Below are 24,063 nucleotides of genomic sequence, written 5' to 3' on the forward strand. Positions count from 1 at the left end.
TGTTCAAGTTAGTCTCGACAACATTTTCAACACATGGTTCAAATGGCTCAAGAGTGCCTGACTGGGCTAATTAATGGGAGAGGACCAAAGGCACCATGAAAATTACTATTGCTGCCAAAATACATTAACATGTGCCCTACAGTAAATGGATTTCTCATTAACTAAATAAATGAACATACAAATGGAAGATAAACATGTGAAATGCAATGAAGTGCATCACAAAGAGCTAGATCGAACTCGCCTGCTGTAAGCCATTTCAAAAAGCAAATGAACTGTAATTTGTGCAAAAGTCATTTTACAGAAATGTGTATAAATGTTCCAAGTAACCTAAAGTTAGCTATTTGTAGCTTTATCTGTATTCATGTTAAATGTGTTAAATCCACAGTGTAATGGCTAAGAAACCTACATTATTATTGATTTCAATTTGTTTCATTGTCTTTCATTGTCAAAAGAGAATTTCTGCTCCTTCCTTAAGTGGGTGGAGGAAGCTTCATAACTGAGTTACTCATTTGTTATTTGTTATTGTAATGTACTGTTAAGTGTCACAATTGTGTGACCTCCAGTGGAAACTCAGCCCACTCTCGATGCCTTGAGAATGTGCAACAGGTACAGTACATTATGCACTCAAAATGGATTTGCTATACATTTTACACACATTCAGCACTTGGTATCATATTACTGTACAACAAGGTCATGTGCTGCAATTATCATCAGAATCATCTCGTTTTAATCACAAAACCAGACTCACTTTTTGAGGACGATCTCAGAGGCTCCCTTGCTGTACATGCGGAAGCTCCCATCAGACAACTTGGTGACAGTGCTCATGGACTTCCTGACAGAGTTGAAGGTGTAGACTTTGTAAAGCTTCTCCTCTGGGATCTGGTTTCTTATTGGCTGGTAATCCCGCTTCAGGTCCAAGACCAATCCCAGCAGGCCGCACTCTGTCTTGTTGCCCACCTGCTTTGGCAGACCACCTTCCTTATCTGGGGGCTGGAGAGAGGGAGAGGAAGAGATTTTTCGGATTTTCAGTTCTATTTTCAGCCCAATATTTGCTGCATTATAGCTGTATACGTGATTATTTTCTTCCTGTGGCTGCTTTCCTCTTAACTTCTCATTATAAGTTTTGATTATTTAAAGGTATCTTATGATTGTTTCGTCCTCATGTTATACGCTTCCATACGTATAAGGTTTTATTCCATATATAGTTGTGTTTCCTCATATGGTAAATATAGAAAATCCTGGTATGGAAACTCTCAAGTCTTCAGTTGAACACATTTTGAGAACAAATAGTCAACCAATGTAAGGCTTGAAATAGCTGCTAGTGATAATTAACCAGCTAGCAGGTGAAGGGGCTGCTCTGTGTGGGAGGGCAGAAGAGCAGATAGATGGAATCAAATTTGAATGTTTTATTTCAGGCATACGGCTCAAACCATTGAAATCTGTGATTGTGCATTTGGAAACCGTCTGGTTCCTTAAACATTTCAGTATCCACATTTCTACATGACTACATGGATTGTGTGTGAACGACAGACACAGCTTGTGATGTGTTAAAATGAATGAAAATGAATAAAATATAGTTCTGATATTATCTTTTTTTTTATTACCAATTAATATGCAGATTATTTTCTTGATCGAGAAATTCATTGTTTGTTCTATGAAATATCAGAAAATTATAAAAAAAAAAAAAAAAAAGCCCAAAGTGACATCCTCGAATTTCTTGTTTTGTTCAACTTACAATCCAAAAAGACATTCAATTTACTGTCAGAGAAAACAAAGAAAAGCAGCAAATTCATAAAAGAAGAAGAATATTTGTCATTTTTTTGCTTGGAAAACAATCACTCAATTATCAAACATCGCTGCTGATTAAGTTGCTGATGATTGATTAATGCTTTTAGTCCGAGTGGCAGGGAAATGTTATACAGTATGTTATGTCAGACGAGCAATTTCTCTGCCTCTAAAAGCAGGAGTGGGTTTATTATCAGCCAACAGCCTTTTGCTGTAGATTACGTGTGTGTCTGTTCAAACCTGTGCATGTGGCTGTTCAGGTGCTACAGTATATGCGTGCAATTGCATACACACTTAGTGTATGTGCGAGAAGTGTGTGAGTGTGTGTGCATGTGGTCAGCTTGTGGAAGACTCAGCGTTGCCATGGTAACACTGGGCAAAGCACACTTGGAAGGAGAGACTTGGGAAAAAGAGAGGGTTTGCTCTCTCTTCGCCACTTGGGGATTTTTACTCTTTGGCTCTGATTCTCTTACAGGATTTTCACTCATCTCACTTTACACATGTCCTCGAATCTTTCTGTGTTTCCCTTTTCATCTTTTCCCAGTCCTTATTTATCAGTATTTCCCGAGCTTCACTACGTTTACTCGCTCTCCCTAAATCGTGAAATCACACAGAAATAAATAAATGAAATAAAGCATATTTCTTCTGACAATGCACTGTTTTCTATTGCTGCCACTGTGATAGAACAGTGAAAAAAAAGTGAAAATCCCATTATCATCAATATCCTACACACACACACACACACACACACACACACACACACACACACACACACACTGAGCATTGTAGTGACACTGAGGCTCATAAGTCCGGACACATCTGAGAGTGTGCAGTCCTTACTGTCATTATTAATAACATGCCTCTTCACATAACCACACACTCTGAAGCTGATATTCATTTTAGTTTGATAAAGGACAAATCCTCACATTTGGGGAGCTGGGAGTTTAGAGGCATTTGGCACGGAAATGTTTAATCAATTAGTAATTGATTAATAGTTCATAGTTTGACTGATTGTTTTGACTAATTGTTTCAGCTCTGAAGGAAACAAGCACAATTTGGGCAACATAAATCAAATGTGTTTTAAAACTGTAAATAATATCAAGTAAGTGTTGTTGTATGATGTTGTTAAACAGTACAGAACACAGTCCTGTTTGGTTACATTTGGTTCATTCGGATCCCTATTAGCTGGCACTGAGCTGAAAGCTAGTCTCCCTGAGGTCTTGCTATATAGTAACCACAGTGCACTTGACACCTACAGTCACAGCTAAAGAACAGGTACACACTCTTTCTCTAGCACACACACACACACACACACACACACACACACAACACAGCATGTCAAAAGCACACCGAACAGAATGCTTCTGACTTGCTGCTAAGCAGACACCTTCAGTCTGTGCTATTTGCCCCAAAATAGATTGACTGCAGGCTTGCTATTCTGCGTCTAAACAAGCCTCCAACCAAAGTTAGATTTAAAAGGATAGCTTGACATTTCGACGTTTTGAGTTTTACTTTCTTGCTGTTGTTTTCTTCATGCCGTACTTTGCCGAAAATGTGTTGAGAAAGATTCTGCAGTTAATCACATTAATGGCTTGTTGCAAATGGTGCATTCACTTCCTTGATCTAATGGCCGCTCTTGCCCACCTGCTAACGAGGTTTTGATAGAGAATGCTAATAAACTATTAATACGCATTTTTAAGGTGACTGACAAAGGCTAAAATATATTTCCATGCAGCAAGAAAATATTACTTAACTGCAATCAGTTTAATTAATCATCATTTATTTGTGCGTGGTGTAATTTCACTGTTGCTTTGTCTACTCTGTCTGCTCCTACATGCAACATATATCACATGTCTATCTGTACTGTAGGTCCTCTGTTGCTGTCTGTTAAAGGTTTTTTTTTTTAGGGGGGGGGGGGGGGGGGGGGTTCTTTTATGGTATGCTCCACAGATTGTAAAGCACTTTGAGGTATATTTTGTGATTTGGGGCAACATAATTTTAAATTGACTTGACTTGGATGAGATGTTAGGTTTCACTTTTCTGTGTGTTTTGTAGTTTTGGTTTCAGTAAATCCTAAACATAAAATGAAGCAAATACCACAGAAGGATTCCAACTAATCTGTGGAAATTTGGCTGGACAATACAAACCTGTTCAAAAGCTCAATTCATCTATTTAGTGAGTGATATAGTATCTGCTTTCAATGTTTGTTTAAGCAGCTCAATATTGTGAAACCACAATTTCCTCAGAAACAATGAATATTGATTAATTCAGACTCAGAAACATTTTACAATGTTTAGCTGCAGCTGCTGTGAGCCAGGGGTTCCAGCTGAGAGGGTTAGAGAGAAAGTCAGCTAAAATCTCATTAATCATTAAAACCCAATCAGACCGCTGGCCCATGTTCACCTAGTAATTGAACATTTCTGGTTAATGTTCAGCTGTGTGTCCCACAGACACAGACAAGAGTATAAATACTTTATACAGAGTTTGCGGTAAATAACTAAATTAATGCCTTTTCCTAATGACCAATGATTACATCAGGAAGACACTGCCTGTCATTGGCTAATGAGAGGACGGAACAAATGGCCTCATCTGCACTGTCTGCTAAGTGTCTGGGAGAATAGGCTCCCAGCAACAGGTAAACACCACAGCAAACAACTAAATGTAAATGACCAGCTGACAAACATACTGGATGTATTACAGTTTTAGATGATCATTTATACATAAAAACTTTAGTAAATAGGAGGTGTTTGCAAAAAAACATATCAAAATATGCTACTTCTAGAGGACAAATTTCATTTCAGAAAGCAAGTGTCAGTTATTTCACCTGTTTACTATGCGGTTTACCTTGCTTCATGACATTTATACAAATTAATTTGAATTTTGCGTTCTGAATTCATCCTGTGATTCGTATCTCCATTTTGGAAGACTGAATTTGTATTTGCCTATAGAAATTAAGGTTTTATGAAATGTGGCTTTAATTCCAATACACCTTTTAATTAGCTGTAATTCCAGCACTTTTGTCCCACATGTACTCTAAGACATTTGTTTTCTGGAAATTAGAGGATTTAGGGAAACATTTTACATTAAGGACAAGACATAAATGACATTACGTATTCACCATTCTCTATTTGTCTGTGTCTGACTGTCGATGTCTCTCTCTTTGGTTGTTGTAATGGAGAACAGCAGTAGTAATGAGGGAAAAAAAGTAGTTATCTGAATGTAATGTTATGGCTGCTTTCAAGAGGGTTGATTTTTTTAGACACTGAAAATAGAATTAGAAACACAGCAATAGTAAGCTATAGCTGCATATGTTTAGAATTGTATTCATGTACCATCATCTCATACTCTACTGAAGTGCTCCTGGAGCCACAACTCCTCAGCCTTCATTAAAATCTCAAAATGCAAAAAGGTACACACCACAGTGTTCAGTTTACTCATTATGAATTAGGAACACGTGACTGAAATTCATCTGGCTAGCGGCACAACTCCTGCCACTTTGTAGAGAAACACAGAGACAAACAAAACAAAGCAGGAAGAGCAAGGAATAAACAGAAAATAAACAAACAGCAGACAGCGACACCGCTGCCTTTTATTCTCAGAGATTCCGTTTAGGTTCAGCTTGACGTGGGTTTCTACGCACAAGGACAGTTGCTGGCATGGGATCCCCAACGTTGGCCTGACTGGGCTACGGTTGGCACGTCCTGGGCTGGACGTGGCTGAGGACCAGCTGCCCTCTCCCTGGTCCTTGGGTGCTCCCGCAGGCAAGGACATATGCCAGAGGGAGAGCTGGCAACTTTACTTCCTATTCCACCTGGGGCTCTCCTTAATCCATCCCTCCTGTTCCTTCCCTTTCTCTTCCATTTTCTTCCTCTTCTCTTCACACTCAACCGCACCCTTTTCTCCTCTGTCTTTCTCTTTATGTCCCTGATTTTATACTTTCCCTCTCTCATTCCCTTCTGGCCCCATCCTCCTTCCTCGCTCCTCTTCCTCACTATCAGTTTCCCCAGTGTCTTACAAGGCGCCGCCTCCGCCTTCCTTCTCGTTCCCTCTTTGCATGTAGGAGTGGATGATATTCTTGCTCTCCACATGACTGTACCAGCCAACTGGGCTAAGGCCTGGAGGCATGCTGGAGGGCAGTAAAACAGTCTTCCAGTCCATGATGAGGACACTTGTCACGCGAGTGTGGTTTCTCTCCTCTTCTAGCATAATTTTCCCATCTTCTTTCACTCCTTTTTTTACATTTATCCTTGCTTCGCTTCTCTTTCCCTCTTCGCTACATATTTCACCCTATTTGCTTTCAGCTTCCATCGCTGACCATTTATTTCCTTTATTTCTTCCTATTGTCTCATTGTGTTCTTTACGAGAAGCCCTTCTACTGCAGACATTATATTTTTTAAAAACAATAGGACAAGGCATAAGTCTCAATTTTAAATTCTCATGAAATATATTTGTACCATCGAATATGTGTGCATGTGTTCAACAGTATCTTGTAACAGGGACAATACTGTTAAAGCCTTCTTTGTATACCATTAGTTTTTACCTATATATTAATACCAATACACAATACAGTAACTACATTATTACCATTAGCACTAAGTCTGTGCTTGTCTCGTGTGCTGTTTTCCTCTGCACCGATGAGCGAGAGTTTCCATGTAGAACAGTGATCTCACCTATCCATGGTGCTAATAACAACAGGAATTTGTATCTAAATAGATTTTAATTCTGTTGCTGCTCTTGCCACCATCTAAGCTTTGCTGTGTCTTACTTTAACTTCATCATCTTTATATTTTGCTTTTGAACAGTTGCAAAGTCTATCGTCTCAGACATGCAAAGCTTTGCCCTGGGCATTGCATTTGATGTGTGACTGGCAGGTTATTAATTAGCTAGTTAGAGTGGAGAGAGAGTAGATTCATAACCTGTCTCATATCTTGTACTGACACCTCGTCAGCATTCAGCACTACTCAATTACATGCTGGGATTTATTATTGTGGGAGTTTTCAAGTTGTTTGCATTATTTACAGTATGTGGCCTTCTTAATTTTATTTACATCAAATAAAAACTCCCCCGCTATTCTGACATCTGTAACTTTCTACAAACTAGAAACACAGCCACTGAAAGCATAAAATCTATCATGTCATGTGTGTGAGGGAAAGGCAGGGAACCCATTAAGCCTCTGAAACATCAAAGCATTGTTATTCTAATGTGATGATGATGACGACCATCTCAGCAACACTGTCGAGTCTGTAAGCAAGTGTTGAACACAGAAAGAGAGAACCAGAGAAGAGAAGGACATTGTTCTGCTGAAGATGTCGCTGTCTCTGCTTCTCCCACTGATTCTCTGTCTCTTTCTCCTTCTCGGTGTCCAAAACTATTCCAAGGGAACACTGGGTGCTTCAAGCTAAAGGCATGCAAGACTCTCATCTCTCCTGCATGTTGTGCAAACAAGCACGCAATGTCCAGATGACAAAAGCACTCTGAGCCACAGCCAATTATATCATATCCTCACTACTCACTGCTGAACAAAAACGAGGCAGTTGATTTTAATTACAAACAATAAATTGCTCATTGTAGAGCGACATATTGAGTTTTTTCCTCTTAAACATGAACTGAATCTTCTTTTTCTATTATTTACGTTTCAAAATCAGACACATTCTGTTGAGTCTACTTGTTCAACCACATACTGAGCAACTGTCTTTCCTTTTCCCCAAGCATCTATCTCTCTAAATTGAAGCCATCTGTGTGTGTATAGGTGTGTGTGTGTATTATCTACCTCTCTAGTCCCTGACCGGAATAATGACCTGCGCAGGTGGTTGAAGCAACATGAGACTGAGCTCCCAGGACACTCACACAGCCATGCTAAACACATGCCACTGTGCTGCGAGAACATACACCTGTGATCTGAAAACCTCCTACAGTGTGAGTACGCCTGATATGACAGATGTGTGTCATGATGTATGATATCTGTGTGCAACTGTGTGTGCATCTGCGACTTCATTAGTTTTAAGCTACACTTATGATATTAAGATGGCAATATGTCACATACATAATGAAAAAAATAAGAACGTGAAGTGAAAGTTGAAAAAGAAAGAAAAGAATAAAAGTACAGCTAATTCTACGTTTGCTATGGGGCTCTTGCTACTGGCTATGACGCATGTTCCTTTGATATGACGTCAGTATATTGACGTCACTGAATGCCGTTCACAAATTGCCATGCAGCTTGCTTGACTTGTCATCAAAGGCAAACTGGTGAGCTAAGAATCTACTCTAGTGTGCTTATTCCTATGCATGAGTGCACGCATCCTTTTCAGAATATATGAATACGTGCACATGGATACAGTATCTGAGCATGTTCATGTATACTTTGAGTGCACATATACTGTATGTGTGCATGAATTCATTGTGTAAATGTGTGTGAATTCCTCCCTCGAGGATGAGGCTTCTCCACTACACCAGTCTGTATGTCCTGACAGAAGAAGCAGAGCTATACCACTGGCTGTATTATGAAGCCAGAGAGGCAGTAGAGGGACTGATATGGGTATCAAAGCCTGCCTCTTTGCCTTTGTGCCTTTGTGTGGTGGCCATCAAAGACTTCCATAGCCATTCTGGCATCCCACAGGATTGGCCTCTTACATAAGAACACCCCAGCCAGCATACTGCAGGGCTGGAGTGGCGCTGAGGGAGTGGGGGCGGTGTGGGGGGGGGGGGGGGGGGATGCACTAAATATTCCTCAGAAATTTCCCTTTTGCATCCTGCTTTTTGAGTTCACTTCACTCCTTAATTACATCCTTATCCGTCTTGCTTTCATTTTGTTCCTTTCCTTCATTCTAATAAGAGCTCTCAGTAAATAAATACATTCATGCCGACATGTACTATACCATCTACTATTCATGTACTTTATTTTGTGTTCTGTACTATATTTATTCATGTATGTACTGTGTATTTATGCATGCATGGATGAGCTGATATATGTATATGAATGAGTGGTTAGCAAACTACAGTACAGACTGTTGATGGAAGGTAACTAACAAGTATGCTGATATCATTTGAAGTTTACCCTAAGTTTAACTTCTACTTTGGTGCATGAGGTAACCTCTTTTATGAATGAAGAGATTATAAAACAGACTAAATGTGCCACTTAATCCACCAAGTCTAAGCTGCACTCTGCCGGTGCTTAATTCTGTTGAGCTAAGCAGCTATGGAGGTACAATAGTCTGATGTAATGCTGCAATACATTCCTCCAGGTTTTTAAAAAGGGATAACATCTTGTTAATGTAGCACGTCTTGGTAAAGAAATGTTGTGGGAAAAGGGAAACTGAGGCAACCTTATAGTTCCATCAACAATACAAAATCACCATTTGAACCATGTGGCTGTAGACAGCATTCACAGACTTTCAATAATGTTTAAGACTTATTAAATACGTTTCTACAGTAATTTGTTGCTACAGTTTGTCTCTTGTCTTGGCCACCACTCTCATTAAAATATTTTTAAAAATCACTGTGCTAACTGGCATAAAGCCTGGGAGAAACACAATTATGCTTCTTGTGCTGTAAGTAACGGCATCAAGTGCATCTACTGTAGAGAGACACAAATATGTAGCTCTCCATCTTAGATACCCAGTGACCAACACTCTGTTTTCACCAAGACTGTGATCGTGCCTTGAGGGGTAGGAAGTGAAATCTGTGGGATCCTTCTATCGCAGATGTCCCGCCTGCTCAGCTCATTCCCCATGCAAGTTCCATAAGGGCATTTGTCACTTGGTCAGCCATCAATGAATAGACTCTACAAGGCTTTACAAGAATAGTGACACACACAGGCACAAATGGTGTGTGTGGGTGTGCAGGTGAGTATACATGGTCATGCCAGAAAAATTATTACTCAGGCATGTTGCTCTAACAGTCTGAAGATCAGATCTTGGCAATCTTTGCTTTCAGTAAATTTTTGCCAAATGCTTTATTATGGAAATATTCAGACCTGTGGCCTGAAGGAATATCAGTGCAAACAGGTTTCAGATTCTGTGATTAGAACATGTAACAGTCTGTGTGTTAGTCTGTCTGTCTAAATATTTATATATCTATACATCTATTTCTTATTGTATACATGTCTAATTGGCTTAGAGAAAATCTCTCTCCACCGCATTCACTGTAAACAAGAGATCATCTCCAGCACTTAGACGGATTGGATTCAATTACAGTCTGGTATGCTCTGAATATCAGATAAGTCAAAATTACACAACCGTTCTAAAGGTGACAAGTTGAGTGAATGCCTGATGAATCTAAAGCAGCAGCCAAGGACACAGGCTGCCTGCTTCGCCAAGAAGAAAGCACCGCAGAGCTGTCTCACTGTTTCAGGGCTGCTCTCGTCATATGGTTTCATTGTCACACAGAGGGAGCTGAAATCTTTGCAGCTCACCCAAGATATTTAAGTCTTAACTAAATAGGCTTTAGTATAATAGAATATCTTAAATATAATGAGACAGGGTTCATAGAGAGTGTCACATATGATGTACACTAAAAAAATTGAAGGGGGTTTATAAGGTGTTTCAAATTCCATATGAAAGACCATTTTGTAAGAGATAAATAAATTAATGTGCTCAGATGCAGTAACATTATGTCCCTTTCGTTACATTCATGTTCAACCCCTAGAGGAAAGGCTTATGAAGTGACTTCAACAATGGTTACCATTACAGGTGACTTACCAATATCTTGGTGGTGTAGGCGCTGTTGATGGAGATGGCATTGACCAGTAAGTCCAGCGATTTGGGTGGCAGAGCTCCAGGATCTGGGATTTCTTTGTAGTGCATATCTCCAATGTAACACTGCACAGCTGTCATGCGGTTGGTGGTTAGCGTGCCTGTCTTGTCAGAGCAGATGGCTGTAGCATTGCCCATCGTTTCACAAGCATCCAGGTGACGCACCAGGTTGTTGTCTTTCATCATTTTCTGTCAGTAGGAAACAACATGATGATCATAATGTGTTCCCATGCACATCTGAAAATGCTTTAAAATATAAGATGGATGCCTGAATTAGCTTATCAGGCACTTGCGCTGCCTAAACTTGCCTGGTTATAATGGCTGCGCTGTAAACTGGTTATAATGGCTACAAATACGAAAAGAGGGATGCTTATGCTCATATTTTATGTTCAAATGCTTATTTAACTGACAGCAACAGAAACAAATATGCTTTCCGGACTTGGTCTTCATCAGAAATTGTTTGCTGCTGTGAATCAAATAAGCTTCAAACCTATGATGCATTTTACCTATGATGGAGATATACAGGACAATAACAACAAAAATAACCAAAGCAGACAAGTCAACAAATTATCACCACAAAGACGACACACACTGGGAGAATCAACTACCCAATCCTCATGTATTCATGCAAATCACATCTTTCACTCAGAGTGAGGTTCAGAAGTTTGCACAAGCAAAGTCAAATAATAACAACACAAACTACACAAAAATGAAAAATGTGTAATATCTGTCTTAAAAAAAAAAAAGCCAAAAAAAAAGCCAAAAACAAAACATATCTCAACATATTTTATGGTACACTGTAGTAAAGGTTAGAGAACAGACTTACAATGTATGAATGGACACACTTCTAAATGTGTACGATGTGTAAATGGACAGCCCTGGCAGCTGATGTACAGCAGTGCCTCAATGTAAGCACTGCATGCGTTTGTTCTTCCTCACCTTGACAGAGTAGGCCAGGGAGATGGTGACAGCCAGCGGCAGCCCCTCCGGCACGGCCACCACCAAGACAGTCACACCGATGATGAAGAACTTGACAAAGTACTGGATGTAGATGGGAGTGCACTCCGGCATCCAGGGGCGCTTCTGCATCACAAAGTTGTCAATGGCAAAGAACAGGACCAGGATGATGACTGTGATGGCCGACATGAGCAAACCTGAAAAGAGATACAAAAGTTTATCAGCTGAGCAACAAAATCTGAACATTATAACCTTCATGAATGGAGGATTTATTGCAGGGCAGTTGTATTAAACTGCATTAGTTTAACTTTGTGTTGGTCATTTCTACAAGGGACAAGTTTGTACAGACCCTAATCATAACCATTTGACACTCTTTCTTTCATTCATAAACGTCTATCATTCCACTTTGGTTGCATGACAATATGCAGCTCGAATTAGAAAAATAATGATAATTTTAAATGATCACAGATAAAGATAAGGGTATTCCTACAGAGGCTAGACAGTCCGTTGCTCTGATCAAAGATGGCGGGTAGATTTCTGCTGCACCTCTCCTGGCTGTGTTTGTGTATCTGTCACACAGTAGACTGTGTGACACTTGCTGCTTCAACAGAGGCTGATGCATTAAGATGTACAGTGTAAATGCAACACAGTCAAGTAAACTACACAAATGTCATCTTTCAAGTATATCTGGGGTCTTTATTCCTTCTCTGAAACCTAATGAGGCACACCTGGTGTCAGGTAGACACAGACCAGTGTGGCTTGTTAAGAGTATACAGACAGCAGATAAGCTCCAGTAAAACATGCAAGAGGGTCACAGGCCTTGAAGTCCAAAGATTTTCTGCTAGACCCACAAGAAGGCCATATGATCTTACAGTGCTGCTTGTATGCTAATCCATCCACTGTATTTCATTGTTCTGACACCAAGTCCTCATTCCATCACTCAGGCTAACAGTCTGATGTAACAGCACTGGTGTAAAAATTAGGACTTCTTTAAGGGATTCTCAGGAAATGAGAAACCCGCAACTTTTTACTAAAGAAAATAAGAAATTACTAACTTCCTAAACAGCCTTTAAGGAATATTTTGAGGATAATGTGATTTTGGTTTCAAGAATCCCAATTCCTCCAGAGTGCCCCAGAAACCATTGTATTTCTGCATGAAGTATATATTTAAGTATGTAATATTCATGGCTATCATCTGCTCAACAGTAATCCTACTGTGTTGCTGCTGGGAGGACACCCACAATGGCATGTGGGCATCTGTTACTAAAAATGCTTGCTGGTACAGACCCACTGCAAGTGTTTTAGACATCAACTCCTCTTTGCCATAAATTGCTTTAAATGATATTGCAGACAATTGATTATAATGTGGATTGTGAAATAGTTCCATAAGTCAGACACTTTAGAATTCTTCTGAACTGCTTTGATTGAGGAACCAGTTATCAGTGCAACACGTCGCTTTGATGGACAGGATGATGGTTCAGTACCTCGTTGTCCTTGATTTAACTGCCTGACTGAGTGATGGACTTGTCCGTGTGCAATTTGCTGTACCTGCTTTGCCAATCTGGACAGCCAGTTTGGTCAGCTTCCCTTGCAGCACAGACTTCTCTTTCTTTGGAACGGACACCTTCTTCTTCTCTTTCTCGTCTGACTCTCCACCTTCAGCACTCTTTAGAGGCTGCATCTCCATGGCAGCTGCTCCATCCTGCTTCTTTACTGTAAACACCACAAAAAAAACAGACAACAGCGGCAGCATTAGAAATGTAGATTAGACGAAGGGAGCGAAAAGGAACAGGGGACCAGGCTTCAACACCCAGGTGTTACTCTAGCTCCAGGACATTCAGTACAGACATACAGTTTAGATTTAAAACCAAGAAGAGATCATATGACGTCCCATTACAAGATGGGAACTAATTGGTATGTATAAGGCTGTCCCATACTATATCATAACAAGGATAGTTTATGTTTGTAAATGCATTGTCTTTGTGGTAAACTCAAAGAGACTGCGAACCTTGTTTCTGTATTCAATATTAAAACTAAACATTCATGATACTGTAGGTATGTAAGTATGGTAAACACTGTGTGTCTTATCATACATTCATCACAAGAACATATTTACAGTAATCCATGAATAACTCAATGGTACTACATCCAAGGTCCAGGCCACGTTCATAGGTTATTTTTGCAGAAAATGAGGAAAAGAAAACCTTTTATAATACATTTCACACACACACACACACACACACACACACACACACACACACACACACACACACACACACACACACCAGGAAAACTGTGCTTCAGAGAGAATAAACAAAATACAAAGAACCAGAAAAGAAATGAAAAGATTGAAAAGGGATACCGTGAAAAAAAAAGCAGAATTCAAAACAATAAAAATAAATTGAAGTGGAAAATATATCAGTTTTTAGTCCAAAATAGTCTCAAACCTTCTGAATGTTTGTTCTAATGTGTAGCATAATGTTCAAACATAATTTTTGCTTTTACTCTGGGAACACTTTTCAGACCAGTTTCGAATTATCTTGGGGTTGTAGAGGATTGAAATTCTGAAAGTAAGACAGAAATATATTTTAGCCTTAATCCATTGAGTGTTATAATGGATTAATAAGTATAGATCATGATGTATAGATGTAGAACTGAAGTGAAGAAAGCTTCTATTCTGGCAATAATATGATCACAGAATTGCATGAGAAACACACACATCACTTATGATTATAATAACTACAATAATGACAAGAAACTAATCATTGGAAATAGTAGAACCTTGTATACGAATGTGATCATACATGTTACCGAAACAAAACATCTCAGGGAGGAGGCTGGAACACACAAAACACAATACTGTATGCTGCAGACTGTTACATGCATTTGAAATGACTTTGCCTTTTGACTTTGACTTTGTCTTTGCCTTGCACAAAAAATAAAATTAAATAAAACTGCTTCCACTAGTCAAAAACTCCAACTCCAAACAGCTGTTAATGATCATTTTGCTAATATAAATAGTGATCTATGTATGTTACATCCATATAATCTATCTTCACACTTTCAGATTAATTAATATTTTATCTACTTTATACTGTAGGGACTGTTTTATGGTGTTGCAAAAACAAGATTTCACATTTTCTATAAAAAACACAGTTCAGGCTGTAAAACCAATCCTTAATTACCTCACTCTGTCTCCATCTCTCTCCCCCTCACACACACATACAGCACATTGCTTCTCTGTTAATGTAACCCATTGCCAAGAATCATTTCAGCCCAGTTTCCCAATAACAATGAGGCATGTGTTTGATGCTCACGAAAAACCTTTTAATGTTGAACATTTGTCATGGTGTTTGGTTGTGCATTTTGTTTTTCCACCCCCATGACACAAGACAGAAAGTGTCTGTATCCAACTGAACGCAGTGAAGAGCAAGATCAAACACTCGATATTAATACACGCTCAGGACAAAGGTTCATCTACTGAAAGCTGCATTTTGTTCTTTATTCTAACAATGCTGAACTAGACTGTAACCATCATACCATTTACCCTTTTGACCCATTGCTTTGGGGATGCTTTGTTTTTTTCAGCTTGTGTGTGTTATTATTGATTTAACTAAAATGTACCTTTAACGAAAGATGTATTCATCAAGGAAAAACAATACCAAACATTTGTTAAGGACAGCTCCTGAAATGTAAAAATGTGATTTTTTTCTGTTTTAGATTATTGAGAATTAATCACTTTTAGGTTTTAGGTCACTTTTTTACTTTTCACTTACTAATTTGATAGATTAACAATATTAAACATGAGCATTACTGTAGTTACAACCCTTAAGGATATCACAGTGTCCCTTTAATCCAAGACAATTTATTTCAGGTTGTGTGGGGCAAATTTCCTAAAACAGTGGAAAGGGGAAACCAGGATGACTTGGGGAGAGTACCAAGAGGACAGCATTGGGTGTTTTTGGTGGAAAAAGGGCAGATACAGTAGCTGAGGCACAGATTTTCTGTTCTCTCATAGAGAACAAAACAAGTCAACAACATGACAAGAACAACAACAGAACAACAGACCAGAGACGACACATCGTGACAAACAGAGTGAAGAGGAGGGATTTTCTACCCTAATATGACTGCAGGTAAAACCTGGGTCAAACATTTACATTCTCTGGGATGTCCCTTAGAATCTACGCTGAATTTAGCACTGCACAATAATTTCAGACTGAGGTATTAAGAGTGTGAAATATAATGTTGGCTGAAATAAATAAAGCAATGGAGAATCCTCCACCTGCATTTGACCCAGAGCTTACACTACTCACCATAGAAGGGAAAAGATGAGAAGAAGAAGAAGAAGAAGAAGAAGAGGGGAGGAGGAGGAGAGATGGCAGGGGAGGAGAGAGTGAAAGATATGGTTTGGTTACCTTTAATCTGGTTGCTCTCCATATTGCCATCTTGCATTTTACCTATGATGGAGACATACAGGACAATAACAACAAAAATAACCAAAGCAGACAAGTCAGACAAGTCAAATTATCACCACAGAGACGGCACACACAGTGAGAACCAAAAATCACAAACAGGGAGACAGGAAAATGACTTTTAATACAAAGTCTCCGTGACAGTCACATAGAAAGGCTTGTGATATGTAAGTGACGTAATGTAACTAGAAGCTACAGCTACTGGCAAGGGGTTAATATATTTAACTGAGAGTTATTCTAACACTAATCACAGACAAATACTGCAGTGTGCAGATTTTCTTCTATTAAGTGGGAGCACATTAGGTTTTAATAGACTTTATTTTATTGCATAAGCAAATAATCAGGTAATTAAAAATGCTTCATGGGCCTTTCTGAAACAGAAATATTTTGACATCAAAATAGATTGCGTGTGACAATATTTAGCTGAACATTTAAGAAACTGCCCACTTTCTGCTGAATTCTCTGTGTTTGAATATTATTCTGAATGACAATAGCACAGGTAATTCCACATACATTATCAAGGAGTCAAGTCGTCAGGGTATAAAATGAGATATCAAGACATATAGAGTAGATACAGCATTACATTGAACACTGACAGTGAGGCAGAGTACACCACAAACACACACACACACACACACACACACACACACACACACACACACACACACACACACACACACGTACAGCACACACAAACAAGAGACAGCATGCATAAGAAGAAAATTCAGAAAGTACATGCAAGATCACGCACTTAGAGGAAAGAAGACTGGAGATGTGAACAATACAGAGAGAGAGAGAGAGAGAGAGAGAGAGAGAGAGAGAGAGAGAGACAGAGAGAGAGAGACAGAGAGAGCCTGAAGGAAAAGCCTCCCACATGGTGAAGTTACATAAGAACAACTGGAGGAAAATCGAAATCTAAGTTCAGGGACAGTGAATTTATTATGCTGTTGGATTCTGCTTACACAAGGAGTGAACTTAATTTAAATGCGCGTTTCAATCAAACAACAACTTGCTGGCAGTGTAATAGAGCTGCTGAGAGCATTCTCAGAAATACACATGGAGAATATGTCATTTTCCAAGCTGGTGAAACATAAAACTAAAAGTTAGGACAAGATACTTGTGCTTTTAAACCAAATGTATACACAGTGTTTACAAAAAAAGACATTATAATTAAGAAAGCATTTATTATATACTGCAGTGTTGATCCCATTATCTACCAAGGCTATAATTACAGAGATATGCACTGTTTGTCTCAGTGGCAGGCAGGCTAGAAATTGCACAAAATCTGTCTTTTAGTGCTTTGTCTCAAATGTCACCATGAAAATGACTCAGGTAGAGCTGGAAGACCAGATTTTGTCAGAATCTTCGGCATATATAAATGGCTTGTTTCACCTTAGCTCCACATTAGCCAGTTCCCTGGAGTCACAATAAGGCTGAAGATGACAAATTGCTCTGTTCCAGCCCAGGACAGCACAAGGTCATCATTACAGTGCAACACACGCCCCTCCTGCCTTGAGAACAAACATTTAAGGTGCTGCTCTCCAAGGAGACAAAGATAAGAGAGAACCCAGTGCAACAATGAATGAAGTTAATCTTTTGCATCTTGTCCAGCTAACACAGAAATGGAGGATTTGCACTAAGTGATCTCAGAGGACACCCGACTACAGGAGATGGCCTTTCAGTAGGATTTTTGCCACCATTCTGCAGCTAGCGTCTTGTCTACTGTCAGAAATATGAATTAATACAACAATTCTTTTACTACAAAGCCAAAAAACAATTGCCTAACAGCACAATTTAAAGGAATATTATCTACATTCTGGGAAATATCTTTATTTACTTTAGATGAGAAGATTGATACCACTCTCATGTCTGTATGGTAATGTAACGTGTATGGTAAAGACTGAAATCAGGGGAAACAGAAAGCCTGGCTCTGTCTGACAGTAATGAAATCTGCCTACCAGCTCCTCTAAATCTCACTCCTTAACACATTATATCTCGTTTGTTGTGGTCTCTAAAAATGACAGTATGGGGGGGTTATGTGCCAGGCTATTTCTTGGCTGGGAGCAGTGGTATCCAATCTTCTCATCTCACACTCAGAAAGAAAAGGAATACGTCCCAAAATGTCTAACTATTCCTTAAAAGACACCCACTTCAAATGTTGCAATACTTCACAAATATTACATATCCTTGCTATCCTTCACAAATTTTTTTTGAATGAATATAAAAAGGTTAAAAAGGGTAAGCATCACAGAGACCGAATGAGGTTTATTTGGACCAAAAAAAATCCTACATCATCGCAAGACAGTGTGCAAGACAAAAGATAGTATAAAGAGAAGAAAAAGAAACACAAGACTAACTTCTACAACTAAAGAGGACATGCATTGACAGCATGGATACAAAAGGGTTCGACATAACTGAAAGAAAAGGTAGAGCAGAGCAGGAGGTGAGCTCCCATGATGGGAGGCAGTTGGAGAATGGAGAAGGTAGGAGGAGTCAAAAGTCACAGCAGAAAGAGGTCAGAGGTCAGAGATCAGAGGTTTTGTCAACCTACCATTAATTAGGCTGGCACTGCCAGGGGCATTAATGCCTGCAGCCCCATCCGTGGCTATAGTTGCGATGGGGTGGATAGGGGGATGGGAGCAGTCTAGCCAGTAACAATGAAGGCCGAACATGAATGAACAAAAACACGCGCACGCGCAAACGCACGTGCACACACAAGACAATGAACAGAAATAACATGGTTATAGCACATTTAAGAAATTCAGCATATGTAGATTGTATGTGAATACTAAGTCTAGTGTTGTGATCATTGTGGATTAAACATTTGTCATGTATTTACTATTTATGTAATCATATATATGTTACTGAAGTGTTTTACTAAATGTCATGTTATGTCAATACAGTGTAACATTGGACGGACATGAAACATGACATTCGAACATAACATATATGGAAAACAAGATAAAATGTGAAATCAGAGCTACAAAAAAAACAAACCTACTGTTGATTTTACATATATTTGTTACAACATACTCAATGTACTGTATATAGCCTAATCTTGTATGTATAGTAAACAATAGTGATTACATCTTATTATGTTATGTTATTTTATGTTTTGTCATATACTGCATTTATTGTCGTTATTGTTTTTGCTAATTCAAACTATAATGTAATATATGTATATGTATGTAATATCATTCAGTATCACAAAATCATAACTTGAGCAGAAAATCTGAAATAAAATAAGCCAATCTGAATTTTAACTCTCCTGCAAAGTAAACAAAACGTAAAAGGGCCCACGAATTAGCCAGGGAAATACACATGTGCCAACCAGTTAAGTGATGGGGCTAATGAACTTTACTAGTGTAAAAGTGAGAAGGTGTCTGAATGTTCTTTGTTATAGTTGTTGTTTTCAAAACCTGCGATGAATCAAGCAAGGATTTGTTTATGTCTTTTGACAGCAGTCACATAAACTATGATTACTGGAAAAAGGAAATTCAATGAAAGGCCAAGAATTGTTTTCATGTGTCGTTTTGGGTTCTGTGTCTGGAGTTCATTGTTAACAAAAACACAATGATTTATAGCAGTCTGGGAGTTCACAATTCTATATTTCATTTATTATCTCATTGAAAAGCAATTGCTTTTCTTAATGACACAGCACCCCAGTGATTTTACTGCAAACTAATGATGAGTTTGCAATCATGAGCAGTGTTTTGACAGCAAATCCATCTGAATGCGATGAAACCTGTGAAAAGGTTATATGTATGTAGCCTTAATACAACTTTAAATTAAGTTGTTTAAGTTGTACTAATTAGGCCAGCCATACGTGAAGAGTTGAGTGCATGATGTATGGTACAATTTGTTTTTGTAGGATATTAACGGAAATTTCTACCAGTGAAAAAATCTGTAACTTCAAATCAAGGATCAAGGATGTATTAACATGAAGGGCTTTTCAGTGAATGACAGTTTAAAGTGAATTTGGATAGTTCACTGACTGCTTCCCTTGGCCCAGATTATGTGTTACACTGCACTGTTTGATGTTGGTTGATCAGACACCTGAGATTACTTTTCCTGGTTTGATCAATATGATCAGATTGATTAAACCGGGGAAAATAATGCCTATTAGCACTGTGCTACAGCCAGATCAAAACAAGAACACATTTAGGATTTGTTAGTGTTCAGAACAGAAGTATTATCCACAGGAGATGACATGTCTTACTGTTACCTTGTATAATGTGACAATGCGGAGACAGCACAGAAGCAAAATGCTTCAAAACATATAGCATGCTATCCATTGCAAGCTAGTGGGGTATCTGCTTATTGAAACTAAAGAGCTGTCCGAAGAGACCCTGTTACCAGAGTGGCAACAAATCACTACTGATGGTAAAATATGTATATGTACATACATAAGATGACATAAATAGAAAATCTTACAAAAGCTTAAACTGTCTACTCTCTACTGCTGGTACATGTGCACCTGCGAGGCTGTCGCTCTCATGTCATTGTTCTGTATATACAGAAATGAGATGAGTCTGACAGGCTTTGTTTATTCATGGCATTCAATACGTCTATGAAACAGAACCGATGTTGAATACTAGCTAGTTAGTTTGATGAGTACAGTGTCTGTTATAAAGGGACAGGATTATGCATTGTGAAATGTGTCATCTGTCAACACTTAAAAAGATGCAGTGTTGTGATGATGAGGCTTCTCTTTTTAAGTGAGGCATTAAATCGGGGCAAGGGTGTTTGGCTACAGAAAAGGGGTGAAGAGTAACGGTGGTTTATTGGGGATCATTAGGGGTTAAAGGTCAAAAGGATCAAGTACCACTCCCAGGGGTCAGAGAAAGGTGATACTCTACCTGTATTCTGGTGTCCGTCTTCCACTGCCCCTCCTTCGAGGCGAATTTGGAAGGATAAGAGAGTAAGGACAATAATACACCTGAACCCACAGAACCTGGATACTGCAGCTCACAAGTGTACCACCAATACTCATTTTATACATTATTTATACACATTCAAAGACGAGGCTTACTGTCAGGTACTGTACTACAAATACCTACAAAAGGTTCATACAGTTCACATGAGTTAAACAGGTGGACTTTAGTTCATTTGTGCGTTTATTGTTTAAAACCCTTCTGATAACAAGGACATTTAAAAACAGTGATATTATGCAATGAGCGTACACAGTTAGACGTTCAGGACATAAGATAATGAAATGACAAAAGCTTTTTCAAGGGTACATTGCTGAGCAACACTGACAAAAAAACGAATTACCTCAGTTCTCCTGAAGCAACAGGAACATTTTACAGAGCATGTTTATAAAATATTACTTAATAATGTAATGATCTTACCTTTCTTTTCTTTCTTCTCTTCTTCCTCTGTGCCGGCCCCCAGCAGGGTGAAGATGATTCCAGTCTGAGAGTTGACACCGACAGCAGTAACCACCATGCGCCCTGACCCCTCCATCACATGGGTCCCTGGAGAAAGGGCAGCCAAGTGTTAAAAGATATTACAGCTAGATTACATATATCTTCAGTGTCTGCTTAAAAAAAAAAAAAAAAAGAGACATTCTTTGTGTTACTGCCATGATTGTCTGCATTTGTGTTAATGAAAGTTGAGCTCAACAGTGTTCTGACACTTCCATCTCAAGAGACTCTGATGGAACAGCGCCATAGAGATATGACCACACTAAATGAGATGAATTCATTGACATGTTTGTTCCCCATTCTTAAAAAATCTAAACTTGTCGTACGCATAATAGTGAAATTACACCAAATGGCAATTGTTAATTTCCTTATTTGGACAATTTCTTTCTAGACAGCTCGCTCCTATTGCAGCTATACCTCTGAGTGACTGAGGTGGTCAATCAATAACATTAGATTGTTTGCTCCAGAAAACATATTGGTTGCTTTGATTCTATATTGGTTCTATATTTAGGACCACTGTCCTGCTACAGTGACCTAAAATTGGGGGACGACTGTATGTGACAAAGGGCTACAATTCCAACACTTTGCCTTATAGTGCGAGTACCACAAACACCATTAAAGCCAAAAGTCGGGATTTTGTTGTCATTCTCTGTTTTATTTCAAATCCAAAGGGCTGGAGCAGAAAGCCAGAAGCAGCAAAAAGGTGTCACTGTGCAAAATACATGCAGACTGCACTTCATTTTGTGTATGTGCATATGTACAGTACACATACACAGAACATTATTAACCTTTGGGAGGGTAAGTCGATGTGGGTGAATATGAGGCTAATTAATGAAGGCAGCAAAAAGGCACACAGCTAATTATCCACAAAAATACTAAGATGTGAGATCAGATTAACCCACGTTTCTGTTATCAGTGATATTCTTCATTTCTAAGAATCCTACAGCTGCAAATTCTGGTGTCTCTGTTGCAGCAAATACTAAACCAATAAAGAGGGAAAGTAGATTAACAAAACAGTGTCTTCTGTATTGATATTCAGATTATAATCAACAACCTTTTGTCTTCTGTCTGAGGCAATGTTATGACTGTGATATATAATTAATTTTTTTCACAATACATTCTCTAAAAGGAGCTGGGCAGACCAAACCTAAACCTAATATGTAATGGCAGGCAAACCTCAGGCTTGTATGTCAGCCGTCAACATAGTGTTGCCTCTGAAGTAATTATAAGTCATGATTATTATGTAAATATTTATTATTTCTGTTTCTGTAACTTATTTCAAAGCAGTGGATGGAAAAGGTTGTGACATTAGGTTAGTGGGAGTAACAAACCAACCCACTTTATTTTCTCATGTTGAGTTCTGGTGCAGGATGACCAATTTGCAGCAGCCTACTGCGTGAAAAATGCTAAAGATTTAATTGTGAGCTTGTTTAAGAGATTCATTAATTCCAAAATGCATTCTATATTGTAAAGATGAAAAAGACACCTACATTTATTGCTTGAGATGCAGATCAATACATACACAATATTATTTTGCAGGATTTTTGAAGTTACTACCTTCAAACTGAGCAGTAAGCCATTTTGACAGAGGAGGTGAACATTGACATGTAAGAGGTGAAGTACAGAGTCCTCTTTCTCAAAGTCGAGTCCCCTCCTCTGTTTTTGTCCTTTTCCGGTTTAAACAACATTAAATGCAGGAAAACATCCCTGTGACATGCAGTATACACTCATACATCAACTGGCAACATACCAGACAACAGCATGGGGTCCTTTTCTGGAGCCTTCCTGACGTGGTCGGACTCTCCGGTCAGTGATGACTCATCAATCTTCACATCATTGCCCTGGATCAACACTCCATCAGCGGGAAGAAGATCACCTGCAACAATAGCAATGGCAGAGTTTCTATCTGCAGTGGATTTATTTACATTTCTGGAATTGCCTTACATAATGAAATATATAGATTTAATTTTTTTTTTGTTTAAAGTTTTAGTTTAATGTAAGGCAGCATAGATTGTGACTACTGTAGTATATTGTTGGTATGAGATGATGTGCGCGTGTTTCTCCGTGTATGCGTCTGTCTTCAGCTAATTAATTTCTCAACATTAACGTACTGTACCATAGCTGAAACATATTTAATTGCTTAAGGTAGACCTCATGACTTTAATCCGCCTCTGGAAATGAGGTGGAAATCTATTTTCAGCTACAGAACCATGAAAATGATTTTACACAGAACAATGGACAAGCCAATTGAGGCAGTAAGGGGGCACGTCGAACCACATCAAAATTCTCAAAATGCGCTAGGAAGTTTGGTCAATTTTGGTCAGTAATCATGTCACAGAAAAAGGAACAAATAACTATCAATCAAGGCCATGGTTGAAAGTCAAAAATGAGCAAGAAAAGGCAAGCTGGATAGCTGTCAATATGTTAAATATCAGCGTTAGCATGACTGAATACCTTGTACTTCCTACAAAATTATGTGGAATCTTTAAATTGCGAAATAGATGGTTACACCTTTTTTTTTTACCCCAGAAAAATATAGGTAAAATGTAGGAAACATTACTGATATCATATAACTAAATGTATTCATACAGAAGATCCACTCCTTCATTGATGACTTCAAAAAGATGTTTGTTAATATTTGTCAATCTGTGTTTTTTTAGACAGCAACGGAAG

The 24,063-nt window shown here is 38.7% G+C and overlaps 1 protein-coding gene across 8 annotated transcripts in view; it reads right to left on the bottom strand.

The window, feature by feature from the left end:
• atp2b2 (ATPase plasma membrane Ca2+ transporting 2) overlaps positions 1–24,063 on the bottom strand; it is a 64,986-nt gene that overhangs the window by 15,968 nt on the left and 24,955 nt on the right. For 2 of the 8 annotated variants that reach the window (XM_070903272.1, XM_070903270.1), the window contains exons 4-10: positions 23,141–23,266; positions 21,316–21,441; positions 15,908–15,949; positions 13,041–13,205; positions 11,475–11,689; positions 10,482–10,724; positions 749–990 (exon numbers count right to left, since the gene is read on the bottom strand). In XM_070903272.1, coding sequence (XP_070759373.1) covers positions 749–990; positions 10,482–10,724; positions 11,475–11,689; positions 13,041–13,205; positions 15,908–15,949; positions 21,316–21,441; positions 23,141–23,266 — 1,159 coding nt within the window. Of the gene's footprint in view, positions 1–748; positions 991–10,481; positions 10,725–11,474; positions 11,690–13,040; positions 13,206–14,388; positions 14,419–15,907; positions 15,950–18,515; positions 18,609–19,955; positions 19,967–20,823; positions 20,857–21,294; positions 21,442–23,140; positions 23,267–24,063 lie in introns of all 8 variants that reach the window. The other 6 variants (XM_070903268.1, XM_070903267.1, XM_070903269.1 and 3 more) reach the window with 6 other exon arrangements.

The sequence above is a fragment of the Enoplosus armatus genome, chromosome 3 (genome assembly GCF_043641665.1).
Source record: "Enoplosus armatus isolate fEnoArm2 chromosome 3, fEnoArm2.hap1, whole genome shotgun sequence".
Lineage (NCBI taxonomy): Eukaryota > Metazoa > Chordata > Actinopteri > Centrarchiformes > Enoplosidae > Enoplosus > Enoplosus armatus.